This window comes from Talpa occidentalis, unplaced genomic scaffold, assembly GCF_014898055.3.
Source record: "Talpa occidentalis isolate TD23 unplaced genomic scaffold, MPIMG_talOcc4v2.1 talOcc4.9, whole genome shotgun sequence".
NCBI lineage: Eukaryota > Metazoa > Chordata > Mammalia > Eulipotyphla > Talpidae > Talpa > Talpa occidentalis.
This window is the reverse complement of record NW_023605305.1, coordinates 9565743-9591361: the sequence shown is the minus strand read 5'-3', so window position 1 is coordinate 9591361 and position 25619 is coordinate 9565743. Positions and strand designations below refer to the sequence as shown.

Sequence of the window (25619 nt, the reverse complement as noted above, 5' to 3'; positions counted from 1 at the left end):
CTGGCAGGGAGCGACCATCCCGACAGGCCTGTGCCCTCTCCCCTGGCAGGGTACGCGGGTCTCTCCAGGATGGGAGCAGCCTTCCACTCCGGGGGTCCACCCCGCTCTTCCTGGGGCTTTTGCGCTGGAGCCTTTGCCCAAGCAGACCGGGGTGGGGGTGGGGTGGACCGGGAGGGTCTTACTAAATAGGGGTGTGGACGCTGACACCCAACTGCTGGGGCTCGACTTCATCTTCTTTAACTTATTGGCTGTTTGATCTTGAGCAAGTTATTGCCTCTCTGTGCCTCAGCCTCCTCCTCCGGGCTCCGCGGGGGTCCGCTTCTGCGGCTATTGTTACTGAGCTATTTGGGACACTGGAGAGGCGCTTGCTGAAACGACCTCCCTGTCTCCCCACCCCACCCCGTGCAGGGTGTTTGTTGTTTCTTTCACTTTCCAGTGGAGGGAATGGATGGGGGGGGGGCGTGGAGAGACCACAGACCTGTCACAACCCACCCAGGTGCTGCCTGGGGACCGTCACTGGCTGTCACCAGCAGCCCAGCGACTCTCTCATGCGTTCTTTCCTCTCCCATGGCCCTCTCTGCCCAGCGCCCTGGACGCTCGCGCTCACAGGACGACGCCTCCCTGCCCCCGTCCAGGATAACAGACGGCGGTGCAGCCGGTCCCGGTGGGGCTTTGCCGGGCAGATGAGGAAGGGACACCCGCTGTCCCAGCCCCGGAGCTGGCTGGCACCAGCCTGGCTCCAGAAGCCGACAGCCGACCCCATCCCCGGTCATCGAGGTGTGACGTGGAAGGTCCACAGCCACGGGCCCTCTCATAAGAACGAGCAAACGGCAAGGGTGGGCTCTGCAGCCTGAGAACCTGGGCTCCAGTTCCAGCCCTGTGACTCTTGGGAGGTCACGTCTCGTAGCCGAGCCTCACTTTCCCTAGTCATGCAACGGAGCTGCTCCAGCCGCGCACGCAGGGCTCTTAGCTTGTTGCCTGGCACAACGCGAGTCATCAAGGAGGACTCCAGAGCTTCGTTCTCTCCTCGAGTCTCAAGCAGCTTCCCGTCTCAGCCTCCGCCGCCGACATCCTCCCCACTGTCTCCCAAGAGCCTTGGGGTGGCGCTGAGACTGAGGGTGCCTGCCCTGATTGGGTGGGGCCGCTTTGGGGCCACAAGGATGAGGGAGACAGGCTGCCGGCACCCCATGGCACGGTTGGTGTGAATAAAAGGGGTCCCGAGCGTGGGCTGGGAGATCAGCACACGTGCTGCCTCCAGGCGGCCCCCTCTGCCTTCACGGCAGAGCACCCCATGTAGGGCATGCCCCCAGGGACCCCGTAGCAAGGCACAGAGCTGCTGTCTCTGCGGGAGCCAGAGGAGCCGCGGGAACCGCAGGGGTGACTTCGGAGAGCGAGGCTGCAGCCTGAACTCCGCGTGGATAATGAAGTCGATGGGGGAGGGCGAAGGGCCCCTCCAGAGTAGGTGCTCGATAAGGTGAGATGCCGGGAAGGGGTTGTCCGCACAGGACCAGATGGGGAAATTCGCTCCTAAACCAAGAACACGTTGCTGGAGGTGGAGGGGCGGGTGCTGCAGCGGCCGAGAGCCCAGATGTCGCTGGTCTCCCAGAGAGACTCGCCAGGAGCCAGAGCATCGCTCCAACCCACAGGGAAGCCCGGGGCCACGGCGCCCACCTTTCTCTGAAGGCCTTCAGAGCCGAGATGCTGTTTGAAAGAACAAACTAGAACTGAGACATTTGTTCCTTTTCAGTCCAAACATGTCCTAGAGTCAAGGGCAAAAAGAGGGACAAAGAGTCGGATAGTCCAAGCCCAGGTTTTACTGTTGGGATAATCATCTTTACTTTCATTGCAAGAAATGGCCAGTGCAGTTCCGAGTTCTGGGGTCAGAACCGCCCTCCAGCCTCTGGTGGGTCCCGCTCTGGCACCTGCTGTCCGCTACAGAGAAGACCCGACCAACATCACCGACAGCAGCCCCTACAGATCAGCGAGCCCTCCCGTCCCACCTCAGCCTGACAGCGGGGTGGGATGGCCACAGGCTGTCTGGGCCAGAAAGGGAGTAGGAGGTGACATTCAAGTCAACCCCCTTGGGGTCAGTGCTAATTAGTCCTGCCCTCTAAAGGGGAGAGTCACCAGTCAGGAGGTGGCCTGGCCTGAGGATTAACGGTGTTTGAATCCTGATCAGAATAGAAGTGACTTAGGGACCTGGCGGGATTCCTTCCCTTTGTCAGACCTCTGTTCTCAATACATCAGGGGAGGAGCTACCCCGATCATCTCACCCTGTCAAATAAAAGATTGATGGTAGAAGCAGAGCCTAGTTCAGTGCCTGATAGATAGCAGGCCCTCAACACACACTTGTTCATTGACAAATGCAGTTTATTTGACAAATACAGGAAAGAAAGAACTAAACATGTCAGCTGCAGAGATTGAATGCCGAGACAATACAAGGAAAGCCACGCTATTAAAGAGAATAAATGAATTCATCTAATTTGTAGGATGCAAGATAAAGCCACAAAAAAATCAATTGCACTGCATTCTTACATCCTAGAGACCCACTGAAAATCCAATGAAAAAGATTCCATTTATAATCATAAAAAATAAATACTTGAATGTTCTTTTAATTTGGGACACAAGGTATTTGCTTAAAGAAATTATAAAAACCCAATCGAGGCTCAATATTAGGAAAACTGTCAACATAATTCATTACATTAGTAAATTAAAGAAGAAAAACCATATGATTACTTCAATAGATTTTTAAGAAGCATTTAATTAATTTTTCCTTATAAAAACTCTAGGTGAAATTGGAATAGAAGTTCCTCTACATGATAAAAATAGTACTTATCAGAACCCAGCAGCACATAGCATGTGCAATATGAAAATAATAAATTCGATCCAAAACCAGGACTAAGGCAAGGAAACATTGTATCAGCATCCTGGACGATCTGGACAATGGAATAAGGCAAGAAATTATAATCTGTTCAATAAGTAATAACAACACCAACATGCATATAGTGCTAGGCACTGTACCTAAGTTCACCTCCTTTGTGAGAGGAGGAAACAGGGGCACTGAGAAGTAACTTGTCCAAAGTCACACAGCTAAGTGGCAAAGCCAGGATTTGAATCCAAATGATATGCCCTCAGGACAGGTGCTCTCATACATTAAGAGATATTCTAGGTGCTAGAAAAGTTAACATTACTTACAAATAATATAATTGAATAATTAAAAAATCCAAAAGATTGAAATTTATTTTAGATCTATTTGAATTGGTGTCAGTAAGATACCTGCATAAAAGACAAGCATGCAAATGCCACGTTTATTCCCCTAGCTCAGACCCTCTAGAGCAGCGCCTGGCTCTGTCCCCTGTCTGGGACATGTTGGATTTTCAACTATTTGTTGGAAGATGGACTGCAAGAGACTAAAGCATCTTCTAGTCAAAATAGTTCAGCAGGGCCTCCCTGGTGGCGCAAGGGGTTAAGCCCAGCTCCATGAAGCTAGCCGCAGCCACTGCTGCATGAGTTCAATCCCTGGTTGGTCAGGGAGCAACCCACATGGTGCAGCAGACCTCTCGTGTCTCAACCACTGCTCCCCTCAGCAGTGTATTTCAGTAAATCCACCTGTTCTGCTCCCCACTCTGCCTCTGGTGAATCCTCTCACCCCCTGCACCACTGGCTTGTACCCAGTTCTTGTATGCATAAATAAATAAATTTTTTTAAAAAATAGTTCAGCAATGCCACTGGATTTCTTGGTGGGATCCACCTAAAGCACCCCCATCCCCCTCCAACACCCCAGCTGTCAAATATGGAGGAAATTCCCCCCACAAGATCCTTCAGACCAGCGCACCCTCCCATACAATCTCAGCCTGACAGCTGGGAGGAATCAGGGCCGGCTGCCCAAAAGGCAGAGGGAGATGAAGTACAAGTCAGCATTCTAATGCAGGCGGCTAGCCGCTGCTGGCCAGGGTGCGGCGCTGCCCTTGAACCTGACCCAGAGAACTGGAGTGCCATCATGAGAGGTAACAGGTGAAAACCTCTTCCCAAGGACTGAACTGTAAGTGACCAGCCCACATTGGGACACTCCTCACCATCACCCTCAGTAGGCCACGGGGGCTGCCCTCACGGTCCCCACCCATCCTGCTATTGTCACCAGCCCATCTTACAGATGGAGGAGCAGAGCCGAGAGTTGAGCTCAGATCCGTTTGCCTCCAGGGTCCTTTTGGCAAACAGCCTCTTCTCCACAGTCCCCTGCACTCCCCAGGACACAGGCTGCTCTTTGAAAAACCAGCCAACGCAGAGGCCCACACAGCAGGATGGGGCCAATGCAGGCCTTCAGGAAGAAGACCCTGTGGGTGTTTAGAGAACGTGTGCCAGACTGGGGTGATGGAGCAGCAGAGGAAGGAGGCCGCAGTGGGGTCTCTGAGGGTTTTTCTAAAGCATTAGGTGAAGCCAAGGAATGACCGTACTGGTCCTGCTTCTAGCGATGACTGCTGCCGCGTGGACACCGGGTGGAGGGGCTGGAGGCAAAAGAGTGGGAACAGGGTGCGGTTAGGACATGGCCCACTTTAGCTGGTGTTCGCGAGGGTGCAAGCAGAGATGGCAAGAAGCAAGGACACCCAGAGAGTGCTCCTGAGGGCTGGCCAAATCACGAGCTGTAGGGGGAGCCGGGGGCAAACAGGAGACAGGCAGGTCCCTGGGACTTTGGGCCAAGAAGCAGAATCTTGCTTTGGCCTTGTCAAGTCTGAGATGCTTATGAGAGATCCGGGAGGCGTCTAGAGATCTATAAAACTGGATAATGATCCTCTTTTTAAAAATCTTCAGATGTTCCCCGTGGGTGTAACCCAACCCTATGGCAGGACACCTGAGAGCTGGCACATTCCGCTCGGTTCCCTGATTGCTCTGGCCCCTCCTCCTGCACGAGAGCCTGGTGGGCTGGCCAGGCCCTCCTCCCGGCCTTTGCACCATCCTTCTGTCCTTGCCTCTGCTCCCGTGCCCTCTGGCCCTCTCCTCCTTCCAGAACTGCTCCAGACTGGGGCCCCTATGGGCCTGTGTCAACCTGCTCCCCCAGCAGGGCATGAGTCAGGGATGCATGTCTCTGGGGTACCCCAGAGCCCTGCACAGCCCGTTCAGTAGGTGGTAGTGCCGTAGATGGAGGAATGAAGGAGTGAACTGGAGACTTCACTAATTCGGGGGCCCCCAGCTGACAGGCTCCACTTCTCCCTGTCCCCCAAGAACGGGCTTGCCTGGTCTGATGTTCACAGAGTAAACAGGGCTAAAGGGGCATGTTTAAGCCACTTAAGGAAATAAACAGCTTTCCAACACCCTCAATTATTTTGGAAGCACCTGCTCACATATAATTAATGTGCCAATTAAAATGATTATTATAACCATTCAAGCGGGTCTCCCAAGAACCATTACTTGACAACACTTGTTTAGATGCATTTCAGTTACTCCACCGCCTCACGAAACAATAACAACGAAAACAACAATAATAAAACTATTACTTGAAGAATAATCTCCAATTCAGACTTTCCAGGAATCCAGCCCACCCATCTCTCTCATTCACGATCAGAAGCATCCCTGGCCCTGGGTAGCGTCCCCAATGTTTTTTCAACATTAGCAAAAAACTGCGGAGCTGGGGCAGTGCTTGGGGAGGTTCAGGGAGGCGCGGGCCCAGGGCCTGTCCTTTCCTGTCTGCTCAGGTGACCTGTGTCTCGGGGCAGGTGACTCAAGCTGTGCTGTCATCCCCACGGGCGGGAGCTGTGCTGCCCCTGCAGCCTCCTGGGACACCCACAGCCTCTGCAAGGGGCCCCAACACCGCCTCTGCAGACCAGTGGGTCCTCTGTAAGAGATAAGGGTGATCCCCAGTGGCTGGACCCCATAGGTCCTCACTGGCTTTGCTGGCCCTTTCAGCCTCTCCCCGCTGCAGGAGGCTGAGGAGCTTCCCAGAGGGGGTCCAGGCCGCCTGGGTCAGTCCTGAGGACCGGCCTGGAGGCTGTGGTCGGGGTGTAGGAAAGTCAAATCCCACTGCACCTCAGCGTCTATGGGTTGGGGTCTGTTACTTAACCTCTCCGAGCCTCAGTGAACCCCACTCTGAAATGGATCATTGTGCCCGCGTGGAAGGCGAGGCTGTGATGAGTCAGTGAGGTGACTTTGTAATGCCCCTGACACAGCTGCTGACCTGCACTGCAAAGGTGACATTAATGAAGAGGGGGAGGGGGAGTAAACTCAAACCAGAGGGGTCAGCCCTTGGGCTGCCTGTCACTCAAGGGGAGCCCCCCACTCCCTTGGCACCCAGGCCATCAGGGTCAGCGGGGGCTAGCAGAAAGCATCACTCTGGACTCAGGCAGCAGCTTCAAAGCCTGGTTCCCACCCTCCAGCTGTGCAACTTTGTGCAGGAGCCTCGCTGGCTTAACCTGTTCCCTGACTCTAAAATGAGAACAAGAGAGCTCAGCTTTCTCTCCTCCCCTAGCCTTCCCTCTTCCTTCCATCAACACCCCCTGAGGTCTCGCAGTACCTGGAGCCCCATGAGCCTGGTGAGGCAAGGCAGAGCCAGCTCGATGGCGCAGGGCCTGCGAGACCACACTGGGGCCTCGGTCTCCATCTGAGAAGCCTGGGGAGGTGCATTCAAGTGAGGTGATCCAGAATTAAGTAGGGTCCACAGGCCCTTGGCTGCACACTGGCCTCCTGGACCTGGTCTTACCAGCTCCCTTCATAGCCCCCTCCTCTGGGCTGCCAGAAGCCTGATATCACCTCTCTGGACACTTCTGAGTCCCAGAGCATTTGCCATCACCCTGCTTGTGGGGAAACTGGAAATTTCCCGCCACCTGGTGTCCCACACTTGATATGGGGCCTGGCTGTGCTGCTGGGTGCGCGATCCCCATCTTGTCTTGATGCACATCCCAGAGCCGACGTGGCCAGGGGCACCTGCTCTGTGCCAGGATACCTGTCATTGTGGTTCGAATGCCAGCCACACCCACACTTGCTAGACTTTTCCAGGTGGGAAGCCGCCTGTCCTCGAGACATCTACCCACTGATGACAAACTCTAGTGGTGAGAAAAGCCTCTACCTTTCCAACTGAAAGTTTATTTCTATCTTCTTCAGAGTCACATAAGATATTCATTCATCCATCCATTGAGTATCACCCTAGACACGCAGAGAGAAGGAGACACAAAGAGGTGCTGGTCCCTTCCATCAGTGGGCTTGCATTCTGGAAGAGAGAGACAGTGAACCCTCTGCCTTGGGCTCTCAGCTGCCACACACCTGTCCTGCTCTCTTGGGACACGGTCTCAGTGAAGCATTTATTGGACAACCTTTCATGCGATGCCTAGCTCCCTGCTTAACTCCAAGTGCCATGAAAACAAGGCCACGTTGTTCTTCCTCAATGCACCATTCCCGATGCTTGGCGCTTAGCAGGTGCTCAAGAAACATTCGCTGAATAGATAAATGCAGGAGTCGAGTCCAGTGTGTTGTCTGAGGGCAGAGTTCTGAGTATGTAGGGTGTCACGAGGTTGAATGGTGGGTCACAGGCTGAAGGGGAAATAATCTCTGGGGGTGCCTGGGCCCCAGACCTCGCAGGGTAAGTGGAGTTGGTTGGATGGAGCAGGGAGGGCATCACGGGCAGGGGAAGCAGCGTGCTCATCAGCACGGAGGTGAAAAGCATGCTGGCACGTTCTGAGAAGTGCAAATAGACCATATGATTTGAGCAGTGTGCCCATTTGAGAAAGTGGCAGGAGGCATAGCTGGAGAAATCGGTCAACAGAGCTTGAATCGAAAAGGACCTTGTGTGCTGGGCCAATGACCTTGAACTTGGTCCTGACATAATGGGAGCCCTGTGGAGTGGGGGGTGCTCATGGGGTGATCAGATGTGTGCCCTGGGCTGTGGCCTCTGCATCGGGGTCTGCAGGATGGCCCCGTGGGCATCCTGAGCCTCCTGGCAAGGCTCACCGTCACCCTTCATAAGGACGACAGCCCCCAGCACAGAGGCGGAGCTCGAGGAGAGAGGAAAGACTCTGGAGGGGGAGGGGGCACCCTGCGCTGGTTTTCTGGGAAACATCTCTCATTTCAGTCAAATTATTTTATTTCATTGGCATGTGGAGCTGAAGTTCATCTTTAATCCTTCTCCGACAAGTTAAGTCAGCCCTCTTGTCATTTAAACCCAGCAGGGCTAAGTCGGGCAGAGTCAGCTGGAAATCACACTCTGGGCTTAATATAGCTCCCGGAGTCACGGGCTCAGAGACCCCAGCAGCAGCTTCCGCAGGGATCTCCACCTCATGGAGATGAAGGGCAAACCCCCTCCCACCAGCGCCAGCCTCACCCCAGCCAGAGTCCTCTAGGGGAAAGGTGGAGGCTTATCCACTGAGACCACATTCTGTACAGACATCTCCCTTTACCTTTTTGTTTTACTGATTAAGATCCTGAGGCTCAGGGAGAGGGAGTGGCTTGCTCGAGGCTGCACAGGATGGCTCTTGGCCCCAGACCCCTGCTTTTTCCTGTGATCTTGGTAATGAGGAACAGCACCCCAGAGGGCGCCAAGTCATTGGCTTGTTCACCTTGGGCCTGCCGTCTTTCATGACCACACCGTGGGCAAACCCAGTCCTGGTGGTGTCACGTGATCCAACAGAACACCCTGATGCTTGGTGTCCATTCCAACTGCTGTCACCCCCAACCAGCAGGGTGGGAACCAAGAGCTCTTCTCACCACCATACAAATGCCTCTGGACAGAGACACTGTCTCATGGCCAATAACAGAAATCTGCTCCTGAGCCCCCAAAGAGGATGGGTTTCTTTGCTCAGAACACCTCGCGCTGGGGCTGCCAAAGCAAGCCTGTCCTCCCTGCCCTTCTTGCCTCCTTCTCCCCTCCATGAGCCGTGGGGCACCATCTGGGCTTTTGGGCCTATGGTGTCTGCACCGACGCCCCACCTCCCCCTGCAGCTCTTTCCGCAACTCTATGACCAGCCTCTCCCCCCACCTCCCACCCCCGCTGCCCAAGGCAGGTCCCACAAGAGCTCCTGGACCATGGCTTTCTGATGTACCTGTCAGCCCCTTAGCCTCCTAGATGCACCCCAAGAGTGGACAGTGCTGATCCCGGGTAGACATGAGGGTGCCCTGTGCATGTCACACCCACCAGCACCCCACTCAGTCTGCTGTGACCTCTCTTGAGCTTTCCCAGAGTGTGTCACAGACCTCTGAGAACATCCAACCCCTGTCCCCCTGCTCCGAGATGCACATAGCACGTTGGGCATGCTAGCTGGGGGTTTCAAGCCCTACCCCCCGAAGTAAGCCCCATTCTTCTTAGGGCTCCAGAGCCTCTCAGCACCAGGGTGCACAATGGAGAAGCAGATAAGTCAAACAGCAGCACCGCAGACAGATAAGTAAGGTGGCAGGGGCGAGCTCTCTAGCGGAAGCCCGCAACGCTGCGGGGGCGGACACCGCGGGAAGACAGCAGCAGAGGGTCCAAGTCCATCTCGGTGAGAGAAGTCGGAGAGCAGAGAAGAGAAAGACCTGGCCAGGTCTTGGTGAAGCTATGGAAGGGAAGAGGATGAAGCCATAGAAGGAAAACCCATTTCCCTGCGGAGTGGGTGATGCGAACTGCTTATCTGCAGGCATCGCCATTGTTTTACACTAAGAGGGGGCCCGTGGAGCCCACTGGCCAGCTGAGGAAACAGACCTTTACAACTTAAGGCCACATGGCTGGGCCAGAAGTGCTGTGCAGGAGGGAACTGCAGCCCCGACTACTGGGCTTACACAGGCGCGGGAGAAGGCTGGTGAACGGCTACCGTCCAAGCAGCATGGATGGCTCACTGGGTGGCAGAACTGGGGTCTTCCCCCAGACACCAACTGCATTGCTTTTTCTCTCTCGCATAAAGTAAGATTCTGTTACCACCCTGCTCAACCCCTCTAAAGCTTCCTGAGGCCCTCAGAATAATGCTGACTCAGCGCCCTGCAGCTCAAGGTCAGGCTGGCATCCGGCCGGCCTGTCTGCCTCCTAAGTACCCCCACCCCTCCTTGCAGCGCGCGCTCTTGCTGTTCTGCGGATGTAGGCAGCTGCTTCCCACCACAGGACCTTTGCCTCTGCTCCGTCCTCTGCCAGGGATGCTCCATTCCTTCCCACTGACCCCGTGGGGCGCTTCTTGTTGCTCTGAGATGTCTGCTTAAATGAGAGTCCCACCGATGCCTTCCCATCCCACCAGCCTATTTTAATTGTGTGCACTGCCCGTATCAGCAGCTGGTATTTTCCCTGCTGTTTGATCATCTTGTAAGCTCCTCTCCCCCGGTAGACCGCATGACCCTGGGTCGTGTCTTGCTCTCTGGTGCGCTCCAGGGCTGTGCTCGCTTCCACAGCATGCAGACCGATCATCGGTGCTGTAACAGGCTGGTTCCAGGGCAGGGGTGGCTCCCCGTTCCCTGCCCCACCTAAGGCAGGGTAGGCCTGAGCAGGAGGGGAGGCCACAGAGATGACAGGAAGAGAGAAGAAGCAAGAGAAGACAGGGAAAAAGGAGGCGAAGGAAGAGCAATCCTGGAGGAGGCACATGGAGCAGAGACACGTGAAGAAGCTGTGCTTGTTTCTTGGCCTTGGACTTGCACGGGGGATTTGGGACACGGAAGGAGATGCTTGAAACAGACGTGGGTGAGAGACCACAGGGACGCTGACAATGGCAGCCTTTATCTTGATTTTGATTTTGCTCTTTTCCTTCCAGACTTGCCTGGCCCCTTCTGCCCCTTGCTATGGGTCCCCGCCAGAAGGTGATTTAGACTGTGCCAGGGTTTCTGGCCTCAGTGGCCCTGCTTTGGGCCAACCCCATCTGGCTGGGCATTTACCCACCAGGGGATGGTAACTCTGGGTGTTTCATGTGAAAACTATCTTATCTATTCTTGTCCTTGCCTCTTTTTTGCACACTAATTAATTGTATTAAAGTTCCTTTCCACTGAAAGTCTTATGTACTAGAGTTTGTGTTACCTTAATGTGGCAATTTGGGCCTCCCTGCTGGCACAAAGGGTTAAGATGCAACCTATGAAGCTGTCCGCAGCCTCTGCAGCACGAGTTCAATCCCTGGCCAGGGAGCTACCCACATGGCACAGCAGACCTCTCCTGACTCACCCACTGCTCCCCTCAGCAGTGTGTTTCGGTCAATCTGCCTGTTCTGCTCCCACTCTGTCTCTGGTGGATTCTCTCACCCCCCCCCCCACATCTCTGGCCTGTACCCCAGCTCTTGTATGCATAAATAAATAAATCTAAAAAATTTAATGTGGCAGATGGCAGAACCCATTTAGAGAGGGAGGGTTTGGGAGTTCCAGGGTGCCTCTCCCCCTTCCCTGTCACAGAATGATAAGGAGAAGATGCTCTCCCAGTGTCCAGAACCATCAAATTCAGTGAATATGTGCCAAATTCATCTGGATGAGTGAAGGAAGCTGCTCCCTCTATCAGAGGTCCCCAAACACCAAGACTTGGTCCCTGGCTAGGCCAGTGCAATTCAGTCACCTCAGGAGCTGGTTCAAAGTACAAGCCCTGGTGGCGCGAGGTTAAGCACAGCACTGTGAACCTATCCACACCACTGCAGCATGAGTTTGATCCCCGGCCAGGGAGCTACCCACATGGCACAGCAGACTTCTTCTCCTGTCTCACCCATTGCTCCCCTCAGCAGTGTATTTCAGCCAATCTGCCTGTTCTGTTCCCCACTCTGTCTCTGGTGAATCCTCTCACCCTCCCATCTGGCCTGTACCCCAGTTCTTGTAGGCATAAATAAATAAATCTTAAAAAAACACGCACACAAAAAGTACAAACACTCTGAGCCTCCAGTCCTGGAGCTCTTGATTCAGTGACCATAAGATGAATCTCAGCCATCAGTAGATTTTCACAGACCCTTCTGAAAATTCTGAGCATGGGGGGTGGGGGGTTGGTGGGGCAACTTCCATCCCTCTACAACCAAAATGCCTTTAATAATCAAGGATTGGAATTACAACAATTGCAATTCACACTCTGACCCCTAGGCGGAGCCCAAGGTTTCGCCTGTCAAGACACCCCAGAAGGAGGCGGCATGGATACAACCCATGCTTGAGGGAGGAGAGAGCCATGGGAACTTCTTCCTAGTCCTCTTTACCAGGAATTGGTTACATTTATCCTACAATCAGCTGTCCTTGGGTGGGTGCTCTCTTTCCTCATATATGATGAGATTGGGCATGTGGCATCCCTGATCAGAGAGAGCCAGGGTCAGGGAAGGAGCTCAGACAAGGCAGTTGGGCTGGCTTTGGCTTGGCTCTGTGCAGAAGACCTTGTCTCCCTCTCTCCTTTCCTCCTCCATAACTTGAGCTATAAGATCGGAGCCCAAGGTCAGGATATGGGTCCAGCGGAGTAGCAGGGAGCAGCCAGCTTGCGTGGCTGCCAGACTGGGCATCAAGCCAAAGGGCCAAAGGGGTGGTCCAGCCCAGTGCTCTGGGACTTGGGCTGTGTTCCCTACTCATCACCACGAGTGTACCTGCCATCTTGCCCTCATGATATCATTGGACTGTAATGCCTCCTTATGATCATCATTTTTTATTTTATTTCAGACAACAAAACATTGTCAAGGATTTAGACTCAGGGAGAGCTGATGCCAGTAAAGCCATTTTGAAATAACTCCTTGCTTCAGGGAGAGCTGAGGCCCATTGGAATGACTTAGTGAGGTGGTGATATTGCCACAGATTGAAACCAGTGAGTTTGCCAGTATAACTACGTAGGAACCAAGAGAGTGCACCAGCTTAAAGTGTCGTCTGTCCATCCGTCATGGGAAAACAGGTGACGGGATGGAATTCCTGGAATCTGATGTTGGTCATGCTCCCCAAACACCTTCCTCTCTTGTTCTGCCACGTCCCTGCCTGGATTCCTTAAGTGACTAAGAGACATGCGAGGACATTGGTCACTATTTACTGAATTGGTCCCATCATGAGCCAACCACTGGGTTTATTTGGTTGCAGACATTTTCTCACTAATGGAGGTGATTTTATGCCAAATTTCAGATGAGGTTTCTAGAATGCAGACAGGCTAAGTCACTGGCCAAAGTCACAACAAACTCAAGTGTGGTACTGTGATGCCTAAATCCTCTCTCTGTCTGCATTCCCGTGCAGCCTCCTGCCCCAATCCTTTCCCAACCATCCAGAGCAGGTATGAACCCTCACTCAGGGCATCCAGCAGAGCCCCAAAGCAGTCACCCCAGCCAGGAAGCATCAGGGAGGAGGCATCCACACCACAAAACAAACAACAGGCAGACTTTCCCGCAAGGTGAATGAGGTGAGATAAGGAGCTCTGAAAGCCGGCCCCTATCGCTGTGTGGAGATTTCCGTCTCTCTTTCTTGCTCTGTGGCTCTCTTTCTGTGGCCTTGTAACCTGGGCCCAGTACAACTCTTAGGAACAAATTGTGAAGGAAGGAGACAAAACAAAGGAGAGATGATAAAAACTGCCGTGAAAGGTTAAATTCCCGTGATTCTCTGTGGCTGTTTAATGGGTTTCTATGATATAAACAGACCTTTGGCCTTGGCTGCTGGGCAGGTGACCGCCAACTAAATGAGTTTAGACAGTGTTTCCTAATAAGAAATGTTCCTTTTTTCCATACGCTACAGAGCCCCCCTAGTATACAAAGACCCACACTCCCCCACAGATACTATCAGCCATACACGTGCCCATGTGGCTGCATGACATGGTCTGTCAAAATGTGCACAGCCCTCCCATTTGTTAATTTAACAAACATGTACTGAGGTGGCTGTTCATTAGACGTATCGGATACAGCAGGGAAAAGACCTGCCCATTGTCCTTGAGATGCTCAGTTCAGTGAGCAGACAGGTGTTTTGAACTGATGAGGTAAGAGCTGGAGTAGAAACCCACAAAGAATTATGGCAGAAGGAGTGTCTAGAATTTTCTGCAGAAATCAGAGAAGGTAACATGAGCTAAGACATTTGTCTTTTTAAATGACCTTGCTTTCTTCATCTGAAAGATAGGCTTAACAACAGTACCTATCTCAGGCCAACATGAAAATGAAGTAGCAGTGTCAGTAAACTAGGTACATAGTAAAGGCTAATTATGTTAGTCGTTCAGATGAGCATTAGCAGCATTATTAAATGAGTCCCCAATTAGAGGCACAAAGGGATATACAAGCTTATGTAATGATATGATTTATTCATTTACTAGAACCAAGTCCTGACTTTGATGCTTGTGCAGTTTGGTTGCTAGGAGACAGCCTCCTACTGGCCAAGTATGGAATGGCACCTCTACTCTATTAGCCATTATTTAATTCCAGGAAGAAAGGAGAGCTAGGCACATGAGCTGTGAAGGTGAACACCGGGAAACTCAAATCTGGGAGATGAATCCATGCAAAAGTGGAGATAGCATGGGGAGATGATGAAAAGGATTGTGAGATTCCCTGTCCTTGAACAGGACTTTGTTAGTCAATTATAGTTTCCAACACCTCAGAGCCCTGACAACTGCTGACATCTTCTCTCTGTTTTCAAAGAAGTTTTTTGAGAATGATGTTTGCTCTTCCCAGGCAGGTTGAAAAACAAATAAAATTCATTTCCCTGAAATTCACTTTGGAGTAAATTGATAGGAAAACTGGTTCAAAGAGCATGCGTTGTTACCCCCTTATCAGGCAAGCACAGTATATTCCAGAGTTCACAGGGAAAAAAATCAGTATCTACAGTAGATGTCCAACAGAACTTTCTGTGATGATGAAAAGGTTCTGTAGCTGCTGCTTTGTCCAATATGGCAGCCACTAGCTACATGCAGCTAATGAGCTCTTCGAGGTGGACAGGCTGAGTGAGGAAATAGAATTTTAATTGAACTTGATTCAGTAAAATACAGTTGACTAGTGGCTACCATGTTGGACACCACAGACCCAAAGGCGCTGGTCACAAAGACTTTGCCCTGTCTATTCTAGAGTACCAGCATCTTCAACAAATTGGCCCCACCCTGGGGCAAAGTGTCTAAAGTGCAAACCCTTGCCACCTCCTCTTATTCCTCCCCACTCTCTATCCATCCCCACAGGGTCCACAAGTCAACACCTTCTCAAATGTTCATCCAGAGGTCTTGTTAACCCGAGGAGGAGATCCCTTTTGCTCCAGACAATTTCATCAGCTCCCCCAATCTACTCAAAGAATCTGATCCATTCACCATGCCTCTGAAAGCTCAGGATGACCCCATTGCTAAGATAATGTCGTCAGGACAAGAGGGAGGCTGCTGGGCTTTCCACATGTTTGGGACCATTTTGTGCCCACTGGGCTGAGCGGCCAGTGGCAGCCTCCTATCAATGCTCTGCTTTTCTCTTCAAAAGGGATTGGAGACATAGCCCTGGCTGGGCCTGTGTAATCCATTCATTTCCTTCCAAGCCGGGCTCTGTAAGTTCATTCACAGAGGATGGGGAAAGGAAGCTGGGGAGGGAAGCAAACACACACACACACAGAAAACAAACAACACTCAGCAGCTCCCTGTTTGCGGGGTTAGTGTTGGTGAGAGGAGATGGGGGATGAGCTGTGAGTGCTTGTCTGGGGGGGGTGACCGGGGGAGGAAACAAGAGCCCCCACTGCCAATTGTGGCTGCTCCCACTCCCTCTAAAAGTCCTGCCCCATCCTTGGTGCATGAGCCCTGGTCTTGGTGGGCTCTTATCTCTCTCCACACAGCCGGCTCCTTGGGGAAAGAGGCAATCTGCGTGGGAGGGCAGAGTGGTAGAGGCAAAGACAGAACTGGCACATAGAGCCACTTCCCTGGAACTTCCTCCCACTGGCCATCATGTCCTCACCATCATGGGACTCATGGGGCTCCCCTCGACTCATGGGGCTCCCCTCTACTTGAGGAGCATCCCAAGTCAGCTGAACCACTCACTCAGTCCAGCTACAGAATCAAAGGGCCAAGCATTTGGCTCCAGTGGGCAATTTGCATGTGATTTGCATACATCTGCATACCCTGCTCCAGAGGCCCTCAGTCAAAGGATGTGGAATGAAATAAAATAAATTAATTAGTGCAGCCTACCATAGCCCGATATGCAGGGCCAGACACTTGTAAGCGATGTAACCGATTCTTAAAGCAATCGATGTGGTGCAGGCTGGGGTGGGGAGTGAAGGGTGGGAGGGAGCAGGCTTCTCTGCATGGGGGTGGAGCAGGCGTCTCTGCATGTCTGAACTGGAAGCTGGGCACTTCCCTTGTGCCCCAGCTCCTCCCTCATCCTCTGACACCCTAGCAGTGAGCCTCATGGAGTCCTGCTCCTGTTTCCCGCACCTAGGTCTGACTGGGCGCTGCGCTACTTGTACACTATCTCTGCAGGGAGATCTCTTTACTGGGTGTTGAAGGAACATCCAGTTTCAAACAAGAGTGACGATAGTGGCTTCAGCGGTTGGGAAGACAATCCAGTGCCTACTGGTATTTTCCTATCTCTAAGCACCTGCCCACCTTCCCCCCCAGACCTTTTCCCATTGGGTCTCCATGTTTCTCTCTGCCAGCTGGGCAGGTTCTCATGACCCCTCACTCTGACCCCACATATGGATGGTTGAGGGAGAAACGGGTCTCACCTTCAGCATTGAGCTTGACAATTTCTCCCAGTTCTTCTGCCAGGTGCTAATGGGATGCACACAGCGTGCGTCAGCCAAGCGGCTCCCAGATCATGTAAATACGCCTCTTAGTGATGCAGTTCATGGCTCTATTTAACATATGCCTTGACTTTTCTAGGCCCGTTGATCTATCTAGAATAAAAACCTCATCTAAAGCTGGGGCGCTGTGGGGTGCCCGATGCCAGATTCACACCTGTGGGGCCCAGGCTGCCGGAGCGCTGGAGGGCCCTAGACTAGAGCTGACTCCAAATGGGAGGCACCATGGTGCTGAGACAGAGAACAATGATTTTGGTTAAAAGGAGCCCAGTTCACAGCCAACAAAATCACAGTGACCAGCCAAAGATGATTCAAACCATGAAAATAAAATGCAACTTGGAAGTAACACCAAGAACTAGATGGCTCATAGCAAGACCGAACCACGAGCGAGGTAGCAATAGAGGAGAGCAATTCTGAGTCAGGTCGTGAGTGGTGAGGGTGCCCAGTGGGATCCTCCCGCACTGGGTGCCCATCACACGAGGTGGTTTTGGGCATAGCTGGAAGGAGCGCGGGACCCAGTATTAGACGTGCCCTCCACCCCTTCCACCCCCTCCCTGGTTTCCACCCCTGCCCCCTCTCCTCCACGCTCCCTGGCTCCAGCCAGAGCTCCTCCCTCGACTGTGTCACCCATTGGTTTCACCCGCAGAAAGGGCAATGCAGTTTACAAAGCTTTCAAAAGTGTTTTAGATCAGGGATCCGCAAACTATGGCCAGTGGACCAAAGCAGGCTATAGTCTGCTTTTGTACAGCCTGTGAGCTAAGAAAAGCAAAAAGATTTTGTGACACCTAAAAATAACGTGCAATTCAAGTCTTGGTGTCCATGAATAAAGTTCGATTGGCACCCCGCCATGCCCTCTCAGGGACACATCGTCTGTGGCTGTTTTTGCACTACAACAGCCGGGTTGGGTGGTTGCCCAGAGACCATATGGTCCCCGGAGAGGAAAATATTTACTATCTGGGCCTCACCGAAAAATTTTGCCAGCCCCTGTTTTAGATGATGGAAGGGGAGCGCTTCACCGCGTCCACTCCCAACGCGGCAGGACCCAGCTCTGCGCAAACCTGACCTTGGCACTGGAGAAAGTCAATGCCAGCTGCACCTTCTCCCTTGTGACAGCGGGAGACCAGGCTGGGCACCCAGTCCAGACACAGGATTTGTAACAGTGGATGAAAAGGTCAACACTTGTGCCCAAGACCCGAAGCTGGTCCTCCAAATGCCAACACCTGGGCGTGGGCAGGTGTGCATCTTCCTCAGAGCTAAACTTAGGGTACCAGGCACCAGGATAGTCCTGAATGGAACTGAATTAAGAGGCAGGTGATTTCTGTGATTTGATTTCAAAGAAGGCAAGAGTCACCCTGTTCTCTCTCCCCTGCCAAAAACATTCCCAAAGCGTCACACCCAAAATTCCCTCCTTTGGCATTTCTTAGCTGTTTCACTGCCACCAGGGCTCGCGGTGTCTTAGTAACTCACGCTTTGGTATTAATCGGGTTTCCTGAGCATGTGGACTATTAGGGACACAAAGGCGGTCAGATGAGACACAGCCTCAGGGCAGAAGGGAAGCCCTGCGGGAAAATGTTCACTGAGGAGGGCAGGAGATGGGACTAGCAGAGGCCAGGGCAGCGCAGGGCTAGGGCTGGACACAGCCGCGCGGGCGAGGGCGACTTACCCGGTACCACACGATCTCGCGCATGCGGCCATCCGTCTTGAAGTTACACTTCAAGGTCACGGCGTCACCCGCCACCACGGGTGGGAGAGGCTCAATGTTGACAGTCAGGTAGCCTGTGGAGGAGAGGAGAGGGGGTGGTGAGGGCGTGAGCTGACCAGGAGAGTTGGGCAAGCCTGGAGGGTGGGGAGCGAGTGGACACAAACGCAGGGGCCACTGCTCCATGAGACTGTGACCGTGGAGCTGAGCTGTTCATTGCCCTCGTCTTGCTGTTCCTTGATGTCCCCCAGCCTGGCACTTCCTTGGCTTCCACAGATCCCTCCCATGCTGAAAGCACTTCCGGGGGTGAATTTTCCTGTGCATGTAGGACCCGCAGGCACCGAAGGGCCTTAATGATGTCCCAGAGAGAAGGTTCTGTGGTCAAACCCTGCACCTCCACCCTTCCTTTTAGAGAGTGGCGATACGCATTAGCTTAGAATCCTGCAGGAAATGAACAGATGAAATGCATTACCCTCGTGTTGCACTGCCTAACCTATTTGACCAGCGCTCCTCAGTCATCCCATAAACCCCACCATCATCCTTGCAGCCGGGCTCCCAGGAAACCCATAGAAGATGGTGTTCTGGGAGCCCAGACTCCTCCATTTCTAGTCTCAAAACCCAATTACTCCTGGTGAAAAGGGAAGAGAAAACTGGGTAACTGGACTGAACCCCCAAATCTCTCATCACACACATGCTGAACCCGGAGGGAGGGACAATTCTGACCCAAAGCCATGGTGGTGGAGGGTGATTGTGGGCTGATGGCCTGGGAAGGAGTTAGCACCAGATGGGCTTCTCACCCACATGCTGTCGCCCGGGAACACCAGCCCGGTATGCAGGAGCTAGGGCTCTTACCCCAGGAGCCACACCTGGGCATACTGCAGCCTCCCTACTCCGCCCAGCCTTGTGAGGCTTCTGACCCTCTCCTCTACCTCCCAGAGGGCTGGATGCCCACTCCAGCCCTGTGGGGGCCTCATTCTTGGGCTAATGGTCCAGGTTCCTCTGATCGACTTTCCGCCACTGATGTCCAGCCATTGATCGAATGGATCAATCCAGTCCGATCGTCTTAATGACAAAACTGGCCAAGATGGGTCCAGGGATTTCAATTGTGCAGACAACCTGAGCGGATCGAGCCGAGGGCCTGACCCCTGCCCGGAACTTAATGGCTACAACACTTCAGGAAAAAAAAGGGGAATCGACCTTGAGAGGATCAATTTGGAAGCTGGATGTCCAAGTTGAGACTTCTGAGGGGTGCGTACAGGGCTCCCACCTGGAGGCCAAGTTCCCAGGGACCTCAATTCGAAGTGGTTCAAGAAGGACCCACCTCCTGTCTCCCCCTATACTATTTCATTCCACCCCAAATTTTGCTCGTACTGGGGTAGGGTTGGCGACAGTCTGGCTCAGCCACACTCAACGGACTGACACCTGGAAGACACTTGCCCAGCCTGGATGATCATGGATGTCTCCAAGCCTGCTGGGTTCTGAACCATGACAAACAAGAGGGGATGGACCCCAAAGACACAGCATTCTGGGCCAGCCAAGCCTGAGTGTGAAATAGTAATAACAGCTTACATTTCCATTGAACCCACTGTGTCTGCATGTCTAATACATAACCACTCATTTGATTGTCACCACATCCTAGGAGAGAGTGGATACCCACTTTCCACTGGGAAACAGAGAGGCAAAGTAAACCGCCAGGGCCACACACCTCTAAGTGACGGAGCTGGGATTCAAACCCAGACCTTCTGGTTCTGTAATAACCAGGAAGGGATATGCAGCATCTCTGATGACAGAGTGGTGAAGAAAGGGCCAGCAAGAATTTTCATACCCAGGGGACTTCATACCCAGGCTGCAAGGGGTTAAGTCTCAGCGCCATGAAGCGATCCACAGCCACTGTAGCTCGAGTTCAATCCCCAATCCCCGGCCAGGGAGCTGACCCACATGGCGCAGCAGACCTCTCCTGTCTCACCTGCTGCTCCCCTCAGGGTGTATTTCAGTAGATCCATGTCTTTGCTCTCCACTCTATGTCTAGTGAATCCTCTCACCCCCCCATACCTCTGCCTGTACCCCAGCTCTTGTATGCATACATAAATAGATCTTTTAAAAAAAGAATTTTCACACCCAGGCCTGGACAGAGAGGGGTGTGGTTCTCTAGGGCAATGGCAGGAGTCCAGGACCTGGCCCTACCTTCTACCATCCCCAACCTTGGGTTGATCACCTGGCTCACCTGTCCAGTGGGGCTGCTTTCCCTGGGGTCTCACCTTTGAAATTATAGAAAAGACTTGAGCATCATCAGTCTAGATGGGTGATAAGCTCAAGACCAGAGAAGGGCCTGCTCCCAGGGAAGGAGGTGGGACCCACACTCTCAGATGGACGCGTCTCCCAGGCAGCCTGAGCTGGGTGTAGACGAGCGTGTGTGGGGGCCTGGCAGGGGTGGAGGTGTCAGCTGCAGTGTCACCATTTGTTGGAAAGCCAGGAGCGAATTGCAGGTGTGAGTCTGGAGGGACATTTATGGGGGAGGGTGAGGCTGACTGAAGCCCAGGTGGTGGGGTGAAGAACACCAATCAGCACAGCAGGTGTCTTGGGAGTAGGCTGCCAAGGTGCGCAGAGGCCAGCGCTGCATGGCAGAGAGGGGTAGGCAGGCCATGGGAAGGGAATTAGAAGGTGGGTACGTGAATGGCGTGGTCTCGACACCCTCAGCTGAAGCATATAGAGAGGAGCCAGCTTCCAATAGATGCTTCAGGCAGAGCAGTTTCTATCATCAACGGAGCAAAAGGAATATTGGATTAAAGGAAATTAAATGTTTCTTCCCTCCTAGACTTCTCTGAACCTTCCTCTCCTTCCTTCTCCCTGTCTAGTTTTAGTTTGTGAAGAAATATTTATTGAGAATCTCCTGTGGGTCTAAGCTTCCAGCAGAGAAGGCATAGTCATGTCCACAAACCATGGGAAATACATCAGGTGGTGAATCAGGGAAAAGTCGTGGACAGGGTGGTCCTGGACAGGGGTGTTAGGAGACCCCTCCTATGGGGCCAAAATAAAGGAAATTATGAGCCACGTGGGTATCTAGGAAAGAATATTCCAGATAGAGGGCATCACACTTGCAAAAGCCCTGAAATAGAGTCTGCTCAGAGCACTCTGGGACTGCCCACTGTCTCCTGCGTCCAGGCCCTGCCTGAGTCCCTGGGGATGTAAACTACAGTAAGATGTCCTGGAAATGCCCCCTCCCTGAGCTAGCAGAAAGCAGAGAGCAAGCCACTTGCACCGATATGAAGTGAAACAGCAACCCTATAGTCTGCTGCCCACGGGTGAAGCCAGTCCTCTCACCCCCCACGAATACCCAAGGAGCTGGACAAAGATGTAACACGAGGTCCCCAGCCTGAGCAATTCTGCAGAGCAGTCTTCAGAAAGGAAGCAATTAAATCCCAGCATTTCCTTCCTCTGGGCACAGGTGGCATCAACCAAACTTTAGGACAAAATAACTTAGGACCAGAAGCCCCCCATCAAGAATAATTACATTTTTTATGTCAGTGACTCACTGTTCTTACCTATGTAAACTAAATTCAAAATTGTGATGGTTGGATCAGTTCTCCCAGTGTCAGATCTGTCAGACAGCTTCTGAGGGGTGAGTCCTCACTGACTCTAATCAACTCTTCATCTAACTATCATTGTGACTTTTATTCCAGTTACGAGAAGCAAAGATTAGGAAATGTCTCTCTAAGCTGAGGCACATGTGACTGTGTCTCGCATGCCCTAGGCCCCCTGACATGGTGCCCCAGAGGGTGGGGGATGGGTCTCTGCTCTTTTCCTGGCCACTGGGAGCTGATGGAGCGGACTCCAGCTCCAGGGCAGACAGGGGGCGGGGAATCCGAGGATTAAAATCTCCCTCCCTGGGCCTCCCTGGTGGCGCAAGGGGTTAAGATGCAACCCATGAAGCTATCCACAGCCACTGCAGCATGAGTTTGATCCCCAGCAAGGGAGCTACCCACTTGGCAGCAGACCTCTCCTGTCTCGCCCGCTGCTCCCCTCAGCAGTGTATTTCAGTCAGTCTGCCTGTTCTGCTCCCCATTCTGTCTCTGGTGGATCCTCTCACCCCCCCCCACACCTCTGGCCTGTACCCCAGGTCTTGTATGCATAAATAAATAAATCTTTTAAAAAAACTCTCCCCCCACCCCCCATCTCCATCCTGGTCACAGGGCACTCTGTAGCTTCCGTTGCACATTTGCTCCCATTTTCCAACCGGCTCTTGCTATAACATGCGCGCGCCTGCTGATCTGGCATTGTCGCATAAGCCACGCTGGAGTGTGAGTGTCTGTTTGCACATCTGTGCCTCCTTCTGGAGGTGAGTGCCATTAATATCAGTGAAGTATTCAAATAATACAACAAGTGCTGCTTTCTGAGCTTTCCTATGTGCGGGCAATTTTGATTCTATTCCACCGGGAGGAATTGCAGTTCGGAGAGAAGTGCCTTGCTCCATCCAGCCTTGATGTCAGCAGCTAAGCTGGGACTCAAACTCAGATCTGCTAGATTTCAAAACCAACCTCTTTCTATCACCTCTTGGTACCAGCTGCAGCAGTCGTGTGACTTGCTGAGGTGATGTGGGGTTCTGGGAGGTGACCCTGATTCGCTGTTCCAATGGTGGCATCTTTGTCAACCTGGCAAGAAGGCTGGGGCTGGAGGGGCAGGCCCAGAAATGCACACTGAGCAATGGGGAGATCTGGGGATGGGTCCAGGACCATGTGAGGGAGGGCTGACAGAGGGGAGCAAGCGTAACAATGAGTTCTGGGCCCTCCCTATGCTGGGCCAGGACAGGCCGCAGAGGACATGTGGGCTCTAAGCCTTGAATTGGAGGCAGGATCATAGCAGGGTAGGGAGTGAGGAGGTGATCTCCTGACAGATGTGCCAGGTGATTGCAACAATGCCAAGCAACAAATGGATCGCAGGTGATAAATCCCCTTTCAGACAGATACAAGGGTTCATAGCCAAGGGGGTGTCTGCAAAAGAAAAACACAGGAAGAGTTCTCCAGGCTTGAGTAACAGTTCATAGTTCACAAAATTTCATCATCTGCCTAATACTCAGCACTGGCGCGCACTCTCTCTGAAAACTTTCTCCCTGGCTTTCCTTGCTCTCCTACCCACATGCTTCCAGCAAATTTGAACTCAGGTTCAAGTTTCTCACTTTACTGCTCAGTAGACGTTACGTGATCTCCGTGGGCTTGGCTGAGTTAGGCGACTTCTGTGGGACTCAGTTTCCCTCTGTGCAATGTGGAGGTGGGAGCCATCACAGGGTCCAGGATGGGGAAGTATGTTCTAGGGTCCTGCTCACCTGGAGCCCTGTCCACACAGGTGGGGGCCCCTGAGCAGAGTGAGCAGGCACCACACTTCCCAGGCCCCAGCCCTCATTCCTTCCCACTTCTCACTGTCCAGTCAGGAAGGATGTCCTGGGACAGAGGTGGAAGATGGGATGACATCCCTGGTCAGGGAGTAGAAGCAGATTCAGAGATAGGCAGCTCAGAGAGAGGTCCCATGGGGCTGGGACCAAAGCCAAGAGACCCACATGGGGTCTTCTCACCCTACCCCCACCAAGCAGAGGACATGAAATCAGAGAGAGGACATCCAAGAAGGCCCCCAGGACCCCAGAAAAACGATGTCTTTGAGTGGACGCAGGCTCATTCCTCTCTGTACCAAGCCTCTGGGAAGGTGTAAAGGGGGTAACTGAACAGGCAGGGGTGGGAGACAGGTCCAGCCACCCATCCAGAGGCAGTGAGTACAACAAAGAAGGAGACAAGAGTTCTGGTTTCAGCTCCACTGCCAACCAGCTCTAAGACCCCAGGTAGGTTGGCCCTCTGAGACCCCAGTTCTGAGACCTCAGGTAGGGTGCCCCTCTCTCTGGGCCTCAGCTTCCTGATTGTAAGTTAAGGGGTGAACTGAACTTTTAGACCCTTCCAAGTCCAGTCATTCCCAAGTCAGTTGTTAACCAAGCCTAAACTTGGGTCTCAACAAGAGGCCAGAGGGAGAAACCACCTTGCCACTTGGTCCCTGGTACAACTTAATGCTTTTCTGAGAAATGAATCCACCAATTAATCAGCCACCAGCTAAAGATGGAGCACTGTCTTTCTCGACATTAAATTTGCCACCAATCAGCCTCAATGCGTGAGCCCCCCTCCAAAGTACACTATCAAGAAGCAGGATCAGGAGTGGAGACTGATTCATCTTAACTAAGCAGTTCATTATCCTGAATGGCGCCATCACTCTCCCCTCTATCTCTGACAGCATTTACACCACTCCTGTTAAGATACATTTAGCAAAATCGCAGGCACTATTTAGGAATCAGGCACCCTCCCAATGAGGCAATGATAAATGTCTCCTCTATCCGGGAACTCCCCTTGTAATATTCCAGAATAGCTCACATCTACTTTTCCAGCTCAGAGGGGAAGCTCCTAGAAGACTGGCTCATGTCTGGCCCAAAGGGTGAACAGTGGGTCAACAAGAGCTTCCAGAAGTGAGAAACAGATCTGCCCTGAAATAGTTAAAGAGACATAGATTACATTAGGGTGACCAGATGTCCCAGTCTGCCCAGGACCAAGGGGTTCTCCTGGAATAAGAGTTTGCAGTGCTAAAACTAGGATGGGTCACCCTAGTTTTGTGTGACACCCGTAAGGCCATGGGTAAGGTCTTGGGCAAATCATTCAAACTTCTTCAATCTAAAAAAATAAAGGGTGGGCCTCCCCTGGTGGCGCAGCGTTTGAGTGCTGGGTTGCAAAGCTGCCCGCAGCCTCTGCACCGCCAGTTCAATCCCTGGCCACCAGGTGAGGGTCCCACATGGCGCGCAGACCTCTCCTGCTGCCCTCAGCAGTGGACTTCGTCAGTCTGCCTGCTCTGCTCTCCGCTCTGACTCTGGTGAATTCTCTCACCCTCCCGCGCTTCTGACTGTACCCAGAGCTTGTATAAATAAAAAAATAGATCTTTTAAAAAATAATAAAAATAAATAAAAATAAAAAAATAAAGGGCAATCATACCTCCCCGGACCACCTGTGAGGACGAGTAAGAGAACATGCTAACCTCCTCCCTGGTGCTCAGCTCCTCATGGGTACTCAGTGGGTGGTGGTGGCTAAAGAAGTAGCCTGTGAGATCAGAACCTGGCATGGACTTCCTGCATCTGTTCATGTCCCACAATTACCCTCTACCAGCAGAGGGGTTTCCCTAAAGTGCACACCTCTGATTTGCTCAAAGGTCTTCAGTGCCTCCCATTGCTTTATAGACTAAGTTGCTAATCCTCCCCAGATGATCTGGCCCTGCCTCTCTCTCTAGCTCCCTGGGGGCCTCTCTGCCC

General features: G+C 52.6%; 1 protein-coding gene across 1 annotated transcript in view; it reads right to left on the bottom strand.

Annotated features, from left to right (window-relative positions):
* The window catches only part of IGSF21 (immunoglobin superfamily member 21), a 223711-nt gene that overhangs the window by 104638 nt on the left and 93454 nt on the right, over positions 1-25619 (bottom strand). Inside the window, exon 2 of the mRNA XM_037499607.1 lies at positions 18257-18369. Coding sequence (XP_037355504.1) covers positions 18257-18369 — 113 coding nt within the window. The remainder of the gene's footprint in view (positions 1-18256; positions 18370-25619) is intronic.